Source organism: Nelumbo nucifera, chromosome 3 (genome assembly GCF_055504915.1).
Source record: "Nelumbo nucifera cultivar China Antique chromosome 3, China Antique-T2T, whole genome shotgun sequence".
Classification (NCBI taxonomy): Eukaryota; Viridiplantae; Streptophyta; class Magnoliopsida; order Proteales; family Nelumbonaceae; genus Nelumbo; species Nelumbo nucifera.
This window is the reverse complement of record NC_142651.1, coordinates 422,569-439,662: the sequence shown is the minus strand read 5'-3', so window position 1 is coordinate 439,662 and position 17,094 is coordinate 422,569. Positions and strand designations below refer to the sequence as shown.

General features: G+C 36.9%; 1 protein-coding gene across 2 annotated transcripts; it reads right to left on the bottom strand.

Moving 5' to 3' along the window:
• Window positions 1-1,501: 1,501 nt before the first annotated feature.
• Window positions 1,502-16,888, bottom strand: LOC104592672 (putative casein kinase II subunit beta-4). Of its 2 annotated transcripts, none has more exons than XM_019196934.2 (5): window positions 16,245-16,888; window positions 11,847-12,056; window positions 11,332-11,438; window positions 11,080-11,245; window positions 1,502-1,979 (listed from the first exon to the last, which is right to left on the bottom strand). In XM_019196934.2, the coding sequence occupies exons 1-5, from the start codon at window positions 16,462-16,464 to the stop codon at window positions 1,843-1,845; spliced, it is 840 nt and encodes a 279-aa protein (XP_019052479.1). In that variant the 5' UTR covers window positions 16,465-16,888; the 3' UTR covers window positions 1,502-1,842. The 2 variants fall into 2 exon arrangements, with proteins under 2 accessions (XP_019052479.1, XP_010250412.1); XM_010252110.3 differs by having other exon boundaries at window positions 11,847-12,065; window positions 16,245-16,881.
• Window positions 16,889-17,094: the final 206 nt, after the last annotated feature.

Genomic DNA, 17,094 nt, shown 5'->3' with positions numbered 1-17,094 from the left:
TGTGTCAGATGGATGATGGTGATGGATTCTGTGTTTAAAATGATTAGATATTTACACAGCTGCATGAAACCGAAGAAAAAACGGAGAAATACACTACAAAATTTTGAAACCACAGCCTCTTATAGTCTATTAGTAGCCCCTATAAATAGTATCATGTCTGTAAATTTGGCATTAATCCACCCACCTGTATGGTGGAGATAAGAATTCTAAGGTGGGCTGAACAGTCATTCTCCCAAAAAAGAATTAAAGTGTGCAGAGAAGACTTTTGCTGCCGACATTCAACATCAATTATGCGAGATCACATCAACGCCCCAGACAGCATGCATTGGGAAGATCTCTCATGTTTCCAATATGGAATGTGCTGTGGGGTGCCAATGTGAACTCCAAATATGCTACATGAAAATATAAAATTGTTCATTGATAAGTTTTGTAGTTGGTCTTAATGAATACAAACATGATTTCCAATACTTAAACTACTTTTTTACATTTGACCAACTTTGAATGCAAGGTTTGTATTCAAAAATTGGATACAAACTTTTCTCTCATTTTAAATACAAACATGTCTTAGAAATTGTGATGGATGCCATTTTCAATAAACTTCGATATTCTTACCAATTGCTTACAAAACTAAACCGAGGTGCATCCATGTATCCGACCAGCATTTGCAATGCAAACAAATGCAAGCTTAGGACTCTCACTAGCCCTACATGAAATTAATTGAGTTCACCCTAAAATGTATCCGGTACCAATTAATTATCACTTGAGTCATTTTGACGATCCAGGTTGCCAAATTTAAACAGCCAAGTAGTTTTGGAGTCATTTATTAAAACACAACCTATAATTTCATAAATTAGTATTAAGACCTAAGATCTAGGTGCTGATCTGACATCTGATCCAGTTATCTAGGATTCGGATGCACTATATCAATTATTGGATTGAACTCAGATGAAGCAAATAGCATTTGATTAGAAATTGAATAAAATTTGGAAGCACCCTAATCCAATCCAAAACTCCGATACACATTGACTCAACTTTTGGTGTTGGTGCATAACAATACTTCATATGCAAATATGATGCATAAGATAAAGATTCTGAATATATATATATATAAGTATAAATACCTTATTTTAAAAACATGTTAAAAACTTCCAAAGCTTTTAGTCAATGTCCAATGCATGTAAAATATGAACTTGGATTAGCTGAATGCGATGGCAATGTGAGGGCTGTTAAACCAATAATTACACCCCTCGTCTAATGATAAAACACATGCGATGGCCATTATCTCATATTTGTTCCTCGTAGCAGTTTAATGATAAAAAACAGGCGGCTTCCTCGACAGATTCTCTCGTTGAGGCCGAGGGGAGAAACTGAAAATTCGATTTGTGCTTGCAATAAATAAAGCACTTGAGAATTGGGATACAACGTTTATGGTAAAAAGGCAAATGACAACCATAACTTGATAGTATCAGTCATTAGATGGGATGTACTCCTGTGCTTGGGATTTGGAGTAAAAAAACGATGATTTATTTTCTGGTGTCATCGTTGAATTATCAATCTTTGTAGTGATTTGTGATGGGAAAATGACGATAATCAGTTTCTTACCCGTGGGCCACATATCACACGAAAAAATAAAAAATAAAAAAAAGCATGCATTCCTAGGCTAGGATTAATTATATGGTGCTAGTGGAGCGTTGATGAAGCTTCTCTATGCTATTTCTAGCATCTCTTACCAGTTCTTTTTTTCTTTCTGCTGGACATCTCTTTACCATTTTACACATCCATCCGGTTGCATATTATGCAGTAGCATTGATGTCCTTATCATGTCAACCTAGATATCATCTATCATCTTGAACCCTTGTGGATCTTGAATCCGAATACTTTTGGTACATAAGACTGAACCGGCTTTGCAGGCTTTGCGGAAGGGTACGTCATCAAGTACAAGTGTGGGAATGTTGTGCCAACATAAGCACCATCCATATCTGAGATATGTCAAAGAGACAAAGAAAGGGGAAAGCAAAGATTGTACATTGTAAAATCAACCCTATACCAACAACCTCAAAGATATGAGACCAAAATAGAAAACGATTTATATAACAGTAATAATTAACAATATCATGCTCTGTTACTTAAATTCTCTGCTACAATGAAAATAGAAGCAACCAGAACTTATTCAAGCAAAGCAATGCTGCAATTTGTTACATGAGGACCTCGTATTACATATGACTTGACTATCGCATTGTAGTCAAAACATCTTTTTATAAAGTAAATTTCATAATTCCCATGAAGACTCAATATTAGGCCCACAAATAGCCACCCAAAAGAGCATTTGAAACAAAAGATCAACCAAGAATCCAATAGCAACAACAATAAAGAAATCTAAGCACACATGATAATAATAATAAAACCAAACAGGCGAGCACCACCAAAAACACAAAGGATTTATGTGGTTTGGCCTTACGGCCTATGTACACAAGAGAAATGAAACAGTTTTTCACTATGAAGGAGAATAAAAAATAGCATATAGTGTCTTATAGTTACCAACCCAAACCAACCAATCCTTGACCTTTAAATACCTGTTTTCCCTTTCCTTTCTCAAACACAAAGAACCTGTACAAGAGAAGACTCTGAGACCAAGAGCACCCTATTTCTCTCTGAAAGAGAAAACCACTCTACCATTCACAATAAACTATTATCTAATATTTTTGTGACTTCCAATTGAGCGATGGATTCAACACTTCAGGTTTTGACACCATTATTGATAACAATTCACAACGGGAAAAAAAAAAAAATGTGAATGATCTGGCTATCTCACTCCTGCGACTTGTTGAGATGAAACTCTAGAACAGATTATCCTTAACAAGTCTATGCACTTGACTCTCTTAGATCTTCTGATTTCAATGGGAAACTGAAAGGGTCAACCTCTAATTTTCTTTTCTCTTTTTATCTTTGGGTGGATTATGGGAGAGGGAGGGTGAAGATCCATTGATCTATGAACAGCATTCATCTCATAAGTCTCACAAAGCATGTCCACCCTTATCTGCCTCTTTTTTTATCAGTACATCCGGTGTCACTTACCAACCAAGAACATACAAACATATTTCAATGCCCAACACCAATAAGTTGTCTGGCACAAATACTTCAGAAAACCATTAAGAGCAGAAATGCATGTTCAAATCCCTGTATTCATGATATAATTATAGAAAACAGTTTATGTACTTCCAGCCAAGCAAAACTATGACAAGGTGTCAACAGGCAAGAATTTCTTTGTTGAAGGAGGGAATAATAGCACCAAGTCTTTCTACAAAATAACAAATGCCAGACCTAGAAATTTAATACAGGTCAATGGGGAATTTGTGGAGGATGATATAAGAGAGCAGTCATATCCTGTTACAAATCCTTCTATCATGAATCATGGAAAAGAAGACACAGCATGGAAAGGCAAGCAGAATGCCTAGAGAAACTATCTATAGAAGAAACAAGAAATGCACTCAAGGATTTGGAGGGGAATAATACCCTAGGGCCTGATGACTTTATCATGACATACCATAAGAGGTTTGGGGGTATAATCAGAAGAAATATCTTAGAAATTTTTGTGAGTTCCATTGAACTGGATCCTTCAAATGAAGTGTTAATGCAGATTTCACAGCTTTTGTAAAAAAATTAAATAAAGGAAGCCTTGGAGCTGAAGGATTTCAGGCCCATTAGACTTATCAGCAATGTTTATGAGGGTTGATGCAGGTAATGGAAGCAAAAACAACCATAGTCAAAGACATCATATTCCTATATATATATACTAGATCCAGGCCCTCAGACCAAGCCCTTTCAAATTTTAAAATATGCCTAACCCAGGCTAACCGAAGTTGCACCCCTTGGGCATTCACTTCTATGCCATTCCTCCACCCACATCAATCCATTAACCTCCATTTCTATTCTCCAAACTGCCATTCCACAAGCTTCCTTCATTTTGTAAATCTTCTAATACCATACCCCAATAACATATACACAAGCAGAGATTTTATACAAATCTTATATACACTAATAATAGACTCCAACAGCTACTACTAACACACTAAGCAAAGTGCAAAAAGGATTAACAAAGTAAAACCTTGTTGGAGTGTTTATTTTATGGGATTGAAAATTCTGGTTCACTTTTACTCCAAGTTTTACTTAACTTTGATACAGGTCTTATTGTATTTCATCTGTATATGAAAAAAAAAAAAAAAGAGGAAACAAAGTAAAACCTTGTTGGAGTGTTTATTTTATTTTTTGTGTTTGTATTCTGCTGAGTTAGGGTCTGTTTGGTTGGGTTAAAGTAGTTTTTTATCATTGTTTATGTACCAACTTAAGTAGGGTCTTTTCCCTTTCAATTATGGTCGCCCAATATAATAATATAAGCTAGCACCGCCAGTCAGTAAGTTCACTCCAAAACCTTTCTCTTCTCTTCTCCCTTCTCTTTTTCTTCCTTATTTCTCCTCTCTAACTCTGTTAATATGGTATCAGAGCGGTTCTACTAGGTCTGAGAGCAGATCGAACAAGTTCTCTCTTCCTTATCTTGTTGTCTTCTTCAACTGAGTTCAGAAAGGCTTACCTACAACTGGTACAAACTTATTCTATTACCTTTTTTTTCTCTTGAACGTGTACCAAGAAAAAACAAATGAATCAAGACTGTTGAATGTCGTCAGAGAAGTTCTGAGGTTCTAACCTCTTTTTTTATGGATCCTGTGATCCCATACCTGAAAATACAAGACCTGTAGGTCATGGATGGCCTGTTTTTTAACCTTTGTGGTGTGACGGTACTGTTTTATGACCTCTCCTGGTAATCAATGTGTCTGGATGGTCTGGAAGTTGGTGGAGTCTGACTGTTAGGGCAGTACAACACTGAAATCAACCTAAATTTGGACAATCAAAGCTGGTTTGTATTCAGATTGTGTCCAGATTGCAGTGTGTGCATGCCGGCTGCATCTTTGGTGTGTTACTAGGATTGTTTTTGGTGTTAGGAGGGATCATAAGGTGTGTGTAGGATCTGAAAAGTGTTTGAATCATGTACTCTGAGAATTCTGCAACTTCTGGAATTTCAGAAGGTCAAAATGGAATGAGTGGTGGGATGGATATGAGTTTCCTCATGGCTGTAATCCCCTTTGATGGACTGAACTACCTTGAATGGTCTACAGGAATTAAACTTTACATATTAGGGTTTTGGGCTTGCCTCGAGGGGCATGGCACAAAGGCGGCTCATAGAATTAGGAATGTAATATGTCACATTAGCTACTTGATGCAATTGAGAAAAAAAGAGATTATGGGTTTTATACACTTGAAAATGTTTTATATGTTTGATTTCATTTTTAAATTCTCATTTGAATATGCTTTACATATTATGTTTATTTATTTTAATTTTAGATAATAGGTTTTTTAAAACTTAAGTTTATATTTTTATTAATATTATGTTTTATAATTTTTTTTATTTTTTAGCTTTTTTTCTTAAATTGTGCGCCTTGCCTCAAAAAAGTGCACGCCTCGCCTTGCGCCTTTCGCTTTTAAAACACCAAGTGTATGACAAAGACAAGCTTTGGTGCACTCATTGTCAAAAGTCTAAGCACACGAGACATGTTAGGATCTTCATGGCAAGCCTAAATGGGCTCAGGAATTGAGTAAGAAATCAACATCTGATCCAAGTAAGAAGTTAACTCAGTAGAGTCAGAAGAAATATAATTCAGCAAATGTGGCATCTCAAGAGACTAGTTCCATGGTACCCCAAGAGCGACACTCTGGTTCTGACCCCAAGGAAGAGATCATCAACTCCTTTCGTGACCATTTGGAATTATATGGTAGGACACTTCGCCAGATGAATTTTAGCCCTACCCCTTCCCTACCTCCTTTGCGTCTACATCAGGTAACACTGCCATTGCTTTCCATGTGTCATCCCATACATCTAATTCCCCTTGGATAATTGACACTAGAGCCTCAAACCACATGACTGGTAAGTCAAATTTATTTCAGGCATATAACCTCCTCTATAGGAGAGATAAGGTGAGACTGGCTGATGGGTCATTTTCCACCATAGCCGGTAAAGGAACCATCTCCCTTCCTCTCGATCTTACCCTCTCTAATGTGTTGAATGTTCCTAAATTACCTATCAATTTACTTTCCATAGCAGTATTACTCACTCCTTGAATTGTTCAATGACCTTTTTTTCCTTATTCGTGTGTGTTTCAAGACTTGGCCTCGGGGAAGACAATTGGTAGAGGACGCATGGTGGATGGTCTCAACGTGTTGGAGAATAAAGCCAGCCTTGTAGCGCTACAAAGTCCTCAAGTTCATCTAGTGAGAGTCATGCCTTTTTGTGGCATAATCGTCTTAGTCGTCTTTCGTTTGAGTCTTTAAAACTTATGTTTCCTAAGTTATTTAAGCTTTTGTTAGTTAGTGACTTGCAGTGTCAGACATGCCAATTGAGCAAACATTGTAGAAATTTCTATTCCTTTAAGAAATAAAAGATCTGAATTTCCTTTTCATATTATCTATTCTGATGTTTGGGGCCCTGTTACTCTACCTTCTGAGACTAGATATAAGTATTTCATTACTTTGATTGATGACTACTCCAGATATACATGGGTTTATTCTATTAGATCTAGAGACAAAGTACCAAAGATTGTGAAAGATTTTCAACGCATGATTTTCACTCAATTCCAAACTGAGATTCATATCTTCCAGTCGGACAACGCAAAGGAGTGCCTCCACAGTGATCTCACAGAGTTCTTTGCTTTGTGTGGATCTCTTCATCGGAGCTCTTGTGCGAGGACACCCCAACAAAACGGTGTCGCTGAAAGAAAAAATTGTCATCTTCTCAAAGTAGCTCTTGGCTTATTACTCCATATGAATGTTCCAAAACGCTTTTGGATGGATGTTGTTACGTGTTGCACATATCATCAACCGTATACTATCTCGGTTACTAGAGTATAAGGCCCCACATCAACTTTTGTTTCCTACGGCTCCTTTGTCCCCTATTTTAATGGGTGTCATTGCTTTGTTCATGATTTGTCTCTTATTTGTTGTAAGCTTGATCCTCGTGCCATTCTCTGTGTTCCTTGGTTACCCTTTATCTCAAAAGGGTTACCGTTGCTATGATCCTATCTCACACAAGTACTATATCTCCATGGATGTCTCCTTTGAGAATCAATCTTTTTCTCGGTTTCTCCTCAGGAGAGTAGGGTTGAGGAGGCTCAGACTCAATTACCTTCACTTCCTGATCCTCCTCCATTTTGTGTCTTTCTTCACCGCCATAAGAGCTAGTAGAGTTCAAAAGTCGTGGAACCTGAAACTGTGCAACCAACATCATCAGGCTCTCCAGAGGCAGATCCTCCTCGTCAACTAGGTACACTTGTTCCCATTGATATTCCTGAACCTCTTGATTGTGATCCCCCTGTTATAAATGATCTTGATGTTCCTATTGCTAAGAGAAAGGGTGTTAGATCTTGTACTATTAATCACCCTATCTCTCACTTTGTGTCCTATGATCATGTTTTACCTTCATATCGTGTGTTCCTTTCCTTTGTTGACAATGTTTTTGTTCCTAAGAATGTAGCAGAAGCTTTATCCAAACCTGAATGGATAGATGCAATGAAGGAAGAAACTAACGCTTTACACAAAATGGCACCTGAGAGTTGGTAGATCTTCCTGAAAGAAATGAACCAATGGGATGCAAGTGGGTATTCACAGTAAAGCATAGGGCTAATGGTTCAGTAGAAAGGTACAAAGTTAGATTGGTGGCCAAAGGGTTTACGCAAGTATATGGAGTAAACTATGTAGAGACCCTTGCTCCAGTAGCCAAGATGAATTCGATTAGAATCCTCCTTTCACTGGTAACTAATCTTGATTGGGAACTTCACCAGTTGGATGTTAAAAATGCATTCTTGAATGGTGACCTAGAGGAGGAAGTTTACATGCCTCAACCTCCAGCTTTTTGTGCCGAAAGGTAGTGAGCAGAAGGTGTGCAGATTAAGAAATTTATAATATGGTTTAAAACAATCACCTCGGGCCTAGTTTACTAAGTTTTACTTAGTTGTACAGCAGATGGAGTTCAAACAATGCCAATTAGATCATATTATGTAAAGAAAGGTGAAGAGAAAATTGCAGCTTTAATTGTGTATGTTGATGACATAGTGGTCACAGGAGATTGGAAGACTGAAATACAGAAGCTGAAGAAATTCCTAACCACTCAATTTGAGGTGAAAGATCTAGGCCCCTTACGGTATTTCCTTGGGATTGAAGTAACTTGCTCTCAAAAGGGCATCTTTATTTCCCAAAGAAAATTAAGTACTAGATCTATTAGAGGATGCAAGCAAGTTAAAAGTGAAGCCAATTGATTAACCCATTGAACCTAACCATCAACTAGAGGACAGTTAGGGGGAGTTTTTAAAAGATGTGAAAAAGTTCCAGAGATTTGTAGGGAGACTCCTATATTTGTTTAGGACCAGACCTGATACCACCAATACAGTGGGTGTCCTTGGTCAGTTCATGCATAACCCTAAGACAACTCAGTTTGAAGCTGCAAAAATGATCCTTAGATACCTCAAGAAGTTCCCAAGAGCTGGTTTGTTATTCCAAAAACATGGACTTTGAAGGTGGAGGTGTATATAGAGGCTGATTGGGCAAGGGCAGTTGATGACAGAAAATCTACCAGTGGGTATGACAGAAAACTTGTGAACGGAGAAGTGTGCAGCATAATAATTTGTGTGACAAGTTGGGCATGATTGACATCTGTGTCCCAACTTGAGGACAAATGTTGGAATGTTTATTTTATTTTTTATGTTTGTATTCTACTGAGTTAAAGTTTGTTTGGTCGGGTTAAGGTAGTCTTTTATCAATTTATGTACTCTAACTTAAGTAGGGGCATATGGGTCTTTCCCCTTTTAATTATGGTCGCCCTATATATAATAATATAAGTTGGCACCGCCAGTCAATAAGTTCTTTATTTCAATCTATTTCGGAACCTTTGGTTCCATGCCATGGATCCACTTTACTCATTTTGTGAGACTCCATTATGTCCCCACCTCATTCTCTGAGCCATTACGCAACTCATTCGAAGGGGTCCAGCAAATTGGTAACCAATTTAAAGAAACTCCACTACACTAGACCCAGGCCCTCAGACCAAGCCCTTTCAAATTTTAACATATGCCTAACCCAGGCTTACCCAAGTTGCAACCCTTAGGCATTCAGTTTTATGCCATTCCTCCACCCACATCAATCCATTAACCTCCATTTCTATTCTCCAAACTGTCATTCCACAAGCTTCCTTCATTCTGTAAATCTTCTAATACCATACCCCAATAACATATACACATGCAAAGATTGTACACAAATTTTATATACACTAATAATAGACTCCAACATCTACTACTAACACACTAAGCTAAGTGCAAAAAGGATTAACAACATTAGGCTCAATGCAACATTATTTGCACTAGTACAAATAAATGGGAGTGAAAATTCCGGTTCACTTTTACTCCAGGTTTTATTAAACTTTGGTACATGTCTTTTTGTATTTCATCTAATATATGAAAAAAAGGAAACAAAGTAAAACCTGAAACAAAAGTAAACTAGAATTTGTAATAAAGCTCATTTGGACTCCCATACTTCATTTCCAGTTCAAATGAAATTGCACTACAAACAAACAGGGTCATAGGTACATTTTATTGATATTGAGGTGGCAAGGTCTAAGGGAGGTGTTTTCATTGTTCAGCATAAATACACCCTTGATCTTCTTTTAAAAAAAAAAAAGGAAATTTGTTTCCAAGATAGAAGATACACCTATGGGAAAAAAAGGTATCTGAAATTGAATGATCAATAAGGTGAGCACTACATGATGTCAGTATGTTTCAACACATGGTACAGAAGCAAATCTATCTCTATCCAAACCAGATTTTTTTATTAGCTATCCAAACCAGATATTCCATATGACATTGGAGTAGTTAGCTAGTTAAGTCGTTCTCCAAGGTCTAGTCTTCTCAATATTTTGAAAGAATGGACACATGAAGGTTGAGGCCAATTCATATTAGATTGAGGAGGCTTAGTTACTAACAAAAGGTCAACTTCTGGGCATTCTACACTAGTGGAAGGAAATCTAGCCTCTAGAAGAGTAAAAAACAATCCGGTGTGGTTGGATCTACTTTTAAGGTAAAGTATCATACCATTGTACATGGACCTGTGAGTTTCTCTGCTTGAAGACACTTCTCCACAAACTTGAGTGTCCAATAGTATAAGCATTGCCCACAATCCAATTCAAAAAGAGAGAATTGAACACATTGATGTGGATAGGAATATCACACCACACATGTGAGAAGGTTGAACTGGGGAACTTTGCTAACCTAGAGAGGATCAGTTACCAAATATAACCAAAGTGATTGTAAAGTCCAATCTGTATACTATTGCTGGGTATATATGACAATTATGCTCCAACCAAAGGGGGAGAGTTGCATGATGCATTTGAGACTATAGTATAGGAATATAAAACATCTTAACATGGGTATATTTTATAATTTAAATATATGTTTTTGAGTAAATAAAGAGGAATAGGAATCATGTAACCTATTCTCTCCTTTCCTCTAAACTGTTTTCCATCAACTTTATTCTCTTCATTTCTTCCAGCTATCTCTCACATTACTTGATCCAAGAAGACATTTACCCAATAACTCTATTTTTTGTGTCCCTATATAGATAAGCTCAACTATAGTTGTCACTTTTTTCCGCTTCACATTCCCATGATGTATATGGATGATGTACATTCCCATACTTTTTGTGAAGTAATAAAATGCACAATATACCTTCTTGAAGACAAAATTATCTAAGTGAACCAGATATGTGTGAATATGCATGTACTGATATATGTGTATGCACTCGTATGTATACATGTATGAATACACAAAAATAGATGTATATGTAAATAATATATGAAAACAAGAGTTATATGATCCATATAAGTTTTATCTAGATAAAAGGGCTTGTATGTATCTATGTTTTAATGGTGCCAAATTTGTCCATCAAAAAGTAATAGTGCTGAATTTTAAACATCTAAATAAAGGATACTACCCTGATATTTGCACCTAGGTAAGTACAGATCTTCACATTTTGGGCAATAGATCTTCACAGAGCCATTATGAGGAATATCCGATGTGCCAACAGGCAAGCATGGCTGCCCTGCACAAAAAACCCGAGGGCACCGTCCAAAATCCACCCTCTTGTATTTCTCATGCTGCAGATACAAGTTTGTAACCAAAATAAAATGCACCTAATAAAGTCAACAATCTCTAAACAATGCCATCAGAAGTGAAACCTTACCATAGCATTTAATCCTTTATTGGTTAAGATATAGCGGGCATGTATGAGGCCATATAATAACTCTGCTGCAGATTCAATCTCACTGTGTTCTTCGCCATCCAACTCACCTGTAAAATGTTTTCCCAAAGATAAAAAGATTCCCAATGCAAGGAACAGGTAATGTTTAGAGATGAGCAAAGACACAATAAGTGGTACCAACGGTAGAGGCTCCACAGCAATTTCAAATGTTTAGAGGTCATTACAGCCCACATGCACATTCTTAAAGCCCAAAAGGCATCAAATTGCCCCATTATACCAAAAAAACAAGAAAAAGGGAAAATCCGGATGTTGAAAAACAGGACCATTTCCATTAATTCATAGCAAAACCATTGTTAGTTACTAACTTTATATAAGATTGAAACATTGCTTAACTTGTTCCAACACCTAAAGATGATAAAGTGGAGATTCGTGGGGAGGGTGAGTGAAAAAGATAGAAAAGAAAAATAGCGAGGGAAGATTGTATAGAAAAACCATACCACTCAAAGAATCATTATCCAAAATCATGTCCAATGCATGGTCATAATAAGGAACTTGTCCTTGAAGTCCACACAAGTTGAAATCATCCTGTATATAGTCCTCATCAACTTCACAAAGGAGTTCATTTCCTCTAAGCCCACAATACCAAGAGATCCAAGATGACTCCTCTCCATTGGAACTACTAAGTTCTGTCTCCTCACTTTCTGTATCTGATAGCTCTTCAAAGAAGCAAAGATAACAGATAAAACATGTTAAATATTAAGATATATTAATCATGACAAAAAAAAATAATTTAACAACTGCCTAAAGACTAGGAATCATTGGATTGCTGAAAAGCAGGTAGCATATAGTATTATGATTAATGATCTTCTAGTTTGTTTTTCGTAAAAGTTATAGAACTATGCATTTCTTTCCATTTCATCATAAAAGAAAACTACAAAAAACAACTATTACAAATGTTGAATCTGAAGGTCTAAAATCCCATCCAAAGTCCATCTACAAATACTAACTAAAAGATGAGGTTTGGAAATAAACGTTTTCTTCACAGATCATAACAGAAGTAATAAAAAAGAAATTAAAGAAAAGCCATCTTATTTATTCAGAGGAATAAAGATATTCAGCAAAAACCAACAGGCAATTTTTCTTCATTTAATTATAGGGACACTACCAAATAAGCCTTTTCGAATTCCCCAAAAATAATATAAAGGAGATTGAAAAACTATAAAAATGTTATGGAGGAAGAAAAAAGAAAAGAAGCCTTTTTACCTAGCCAAATGGGATGTAGTGTGTATGTCAAAACCAAATGGTGGTCTAGGAATCAAAAAAAATGGAAGCCATCAATAGTGCAAATCTTATGAAGCTTGGATGGAAAGCAATGAAGGAAGATAATAATCGATGGGTCAAAATTGTAAGGAAAAAATATTTAAAAAATCAGAACTTCCTACAAGCCTCGGTTCGAAAATTAGCTCCATGGGTGTGGAAAGGCATATGCAAACAAAGAGAAAAGATAAAGCAGTTTGTGTCTTGGATAATAGGATATGGAAAGACATATAACCTATGGACGGAATGATGGGCTACAAACACATCCTTGGTAGATTCTATTGGGTTAAGAGTAGTACGAACCAGTCAAATCAGACTAAGTTGAGGCAATTATCAAAAATCCAATGAGGGAATGGGATATGGAGAAAATAGGCTTACTATTCCCTAAGGAAATTAGGAAAAAATTAAAAAAATAGTGTTGCCCTTGAGTGAAATAGGAAGATGATATGGTATGGGGTCTAAATCCAAAAGGAACCTTTTCGGTTATATCAGCCTAAGATTTTATAAATGAGGAACAGGAACAGGAAACCATCTAGAAAATAAGCATGAGAATAAACAGAATTCAATGCCCCCCGAGAATCAAAATATTTATGTGGCCTAACCCTAAGAGATAAGCTCCCTACAAAAAAGAAACTATTTGATAGAGGATTCAACTATGACCTAGAGTGCAAGTTTTGGGGAGAGATGGAAGACATAAACCACCTCTTTATCCATCGCCAGGCAGCAGGTCAAGTTTGTATGCTAGTTGATGATATATTATCACCCCCTTCAGGTAATCAAACTACAATCAAAGAATAGTTGATAGAATTTCTAGTAAAAAAAGGACAAGACATACCACTATCCGTGGGAAAAAAATTTGCTTTTATTTTCAGGTATATTTGGAAGCATAGAAATGAGAAGATCTTTAATAACAAGGAATTTAGGCCTCCAAAAACAATTAAAAAGGCCCTAGAAAGCTCAAGAGATTACTTACATACTCAAAAATACAAAATGGCAATGAGAGGAAGGATCCGAAAATACTATGGAATATGGATCGGGTGGAACCCTCCCAACCCTGGTCAAATCAAAATAAATATTGATGCATCTAGGAGAGAGGATGGCAATTGTGCCTATAGGTATGTGGTAAGAAACCATAGGAGAGAAATCATACAACAGGCCAAAGGACCCATTGCTATCACTAGTATAATGGTGGCCAAAATGAGGGTGGGCCTTGAGGCCCACGAAGTAGTTAAATCTATGAATGGAAGTCAATTCCAGTGTCTTAAAAGCACAAAGCGCAAAAAAGGCACAGGGGTCAATTTGCGCCTAAGGTGCAAGGCACACGCCTTTTTGAAGCAAGGGTGAAAATTAAAAAAAAAATGTTAAATATAATATTAATAAAAAATATAAACTTTAAATTTTAAAATAAATGTTTTAAAAAACCTATTACCTAAAATTAAAACACATAAACATAACATGTAAAGCATATTCAAATGTGAATTTAAAAATAAAATCAAACATATAAAACATTTTCAAGCATGTAAAACCCACAATCTATTTTTTTCCTCAATTGCATTACTTAAAGTATCTAATGTGATGTAAAACATATTACATTCCTGATTCTACAATCCACTTCGAGGCAAGCCCCAACAAGTCCATGTTAAGATCTTAAATTCTTAGTTCTCACACAAAAAAAAAATAATGATTTTATAATTTTAACTACTTTTTAAGAAGATACTTTAGTAGGATGAATGAATGAACAACATTACCAAATAGGGACTAAGAATTTAAGACCTTGGGCGAGGCGCCTACCCTAAAATGTGCCTCGCCTGTCCGCCTAGGCGCACCTAAGGCAAGCCTTTTAAATCACTGGTCAATTCATCATCAAAGGAGATTCCAAAGTCACTATAGAAGTTGTGTGGTTCATTTGAAGCTTCATGGAGGTGCTTCGCGGAGTGCATGAAAATTTAACTGGAGGACAACATAACAATCTTTTTTTTATCAATAGAGAACATAACAATCTCATACTCTCACATTAATACAGAAGGTAACCAGGTGGTAGATTGGCTCACCAATCAAGGTCACAGTGCTGACACGCTATCATCTCCTTGCTGGGCTATAGCTTATCTGGCATTAGCTTATAGTTCTGGATGCTGTTTTCCTAGATCTGATTGACCTTATTTCCTTTGTACCCAAAAAAATTATAGGGACACTACCTATAGATTAGAGAAATACCTATAACTGATTCAAATAATGCCCTTTAATCCTTTTGAGCCATATTATACTACCATGCTTAGTAGCTGATATTATGACGCCTCATTTTACCTATTGATTGGCATTTCTGGCCCTTCTTCCAAAATTCAAATTATCAATTCCATGCTATACTATAGCTCTCTGGAAGCACTCAGTTTGGCAACTGGTTACCCTTTCCATGCAACAGCTTCAAGTAGCCCATCTATCAGGTAGTTTTTTTTTTTTTTGTGATTCAAATTCTAAACATGGAGTTTTCCAATATTAACTGATTCAAACCAACAAATACAAGAAACAACCTAGGACTAATAAAAATTAAATCAGACCCTTTTATCCACTTGTATCCATAAAATACCATGCCCTGTAAAAATTAAACCAGGCCCTTTTATCCACTTGTGTCCATAAAATACCATGCCCTGTAATCAATGTCTTGACAACTCACTGTGTGTGGTTCTCACTCCAGTGGCAACTGGCAAATATCCTTTTCGAACGAGGTTTTGTTTTTTTTTTTGATAAATTTTCCACGAGGAAATTTTCACCCTGCTCCATGTAGGCTTTCTTTAATCTAACCTTTTTCCATTACTCAATCACATTTTTTGTAGTAAATAGAAATTTTTATTACAGAGAAAAAAAAAGGATCATTTGAACCCATGTTAGCTCTAATTCCAGGCAGCTCGCATTTTTTCAGCTATGGCTTTCACTCTACTCCAAAAAACCACTTCAGCCCTTCTTCATGATTCAAACCCGAGATGTGAGATAGGCTCTAACACCGATTAATGAGAACCAAATCAGGCCCTTTAATCCTTTGCGATTGTAACTTACCACTAACAATGTCTCAACAACCCTCGCTCAGGATAATTCTCACTCTCGTACTTGATATGTGCTAGCTTTTACTCTACTCTAGCCTCTAGGCATCCATTCACACGTAACTCTCAAGTAGCCCATCCAGTGACTTGAAACCATGGTGCTACTCACTTAAGTCTAGGCAGATCTGACACCAATTGATCAAAACCCTAGGACTAATGAAACATACCAAATCAAAGCCCTAGCCCTTTAACCCTCCAAAACGCACCATACAACCTATGCAAGACAGAAAGCATCACATAAACTGACTCAACGTAACTGTAACCAAATAAAATGCATAATGGCAAGATGTCACGAACAAATCTACCCAAAAGAAAAACTTCGACAGAAACATATTTATCATACTGAGAAGACCAAGAACACGTCTGAAACTCTAGTACACAAAAAACATGCACAGCTAAGCACAACTACAGTTGCTTTTCCACATAAATGTGCACCTAGTGTACAACTCATACATGTCAAAAAAAAATGGATGGAGAAAGTACCTGGAGGAGATTGAGCACTGAGCTTGGTCTCTTTGCTCTTAGGGGCCGAAGTCGAAGCGCCTTCCGGCCGTTTCTTGGAAACTATGCCAGAGCGCCCATCTGCCACAGCGGTCGAAGCGATTTTCAAAGGTTTAGAGATATCGATTCCGGTACTGGTACGGCTAGTGTTCAGGTTAGACCTCGTGGCCACACCGCGAGAAGATGCCGTGTTTTTTATCATTATTCTTTTTTTTTTATTATAATTACAAAGCAATATACTGTTAGCAGTTTTTGTAAGTTTTATTGATGGTGTTACCGTGTTATTATTACAACAATGATCACTACGAACCCGTCCTCGAAGAATGAAGAAAACGAAACCCTAGTCCATCGATGAGCTTCTTCTCTCTTTCCTCTAGGTCTTTTGTACGCTCGCTAGATGAGCTTCTTCGTCCCCTTTTTCTTTACTACTCTTGATCCAAAGTTCACAACCAAGTTGTAGGGAACCAATATGGCTCTAACGGTACCGTTCTGGGTTGAATCAGATGGTGATCGATGACGACGACCGATGGTTCTTTATCATTAACTCATGTCGTCGTCTGCCGCTGACACTCGATTTTAGTTTGAGGATTTGAGCAAATAAACGGCAACCCTAGAAGCAGGTTTCTGGTGGGTTATTTGGCACGGCCTAGGATTATAGCATCGGAATATCGGGTATCGGGTATCGGTTATCGGGTATCGGGTATCGGGCATCGTATCCAATCACTCATCGGACTGTTTTTTTTAGGGGTTAAATTTCTTAGACTATTCTAATGGTTTAACTAATTGACCAAGTATACTCTTATTGTTTAAAAGTCGACTAATACTACCCCTG

Coding starts and splice junctions, on each gene's coding strand:
- LOC104592672 (XM_010252110.3), bottom strand. CDS start 16,464: ATGATAAAAAACACGGCATCTTCTCGCGGTGTGGCCACGAGGTCTAAC. Junction 12,066..16,244: donor CAGTGCTCAATCTCCTCCAG/GTACTTTCTCCA, acceptor GCTTCTTTGAAG/AGCTATCAGATACAGAAAGT. Junction 11,246..11,331: donor ATAAAGGATTAAATGCTATG/GTAAGGTTTCAC, acceptor TTGTATCTGCAG/CATGAGAAATACAAGAGGGT.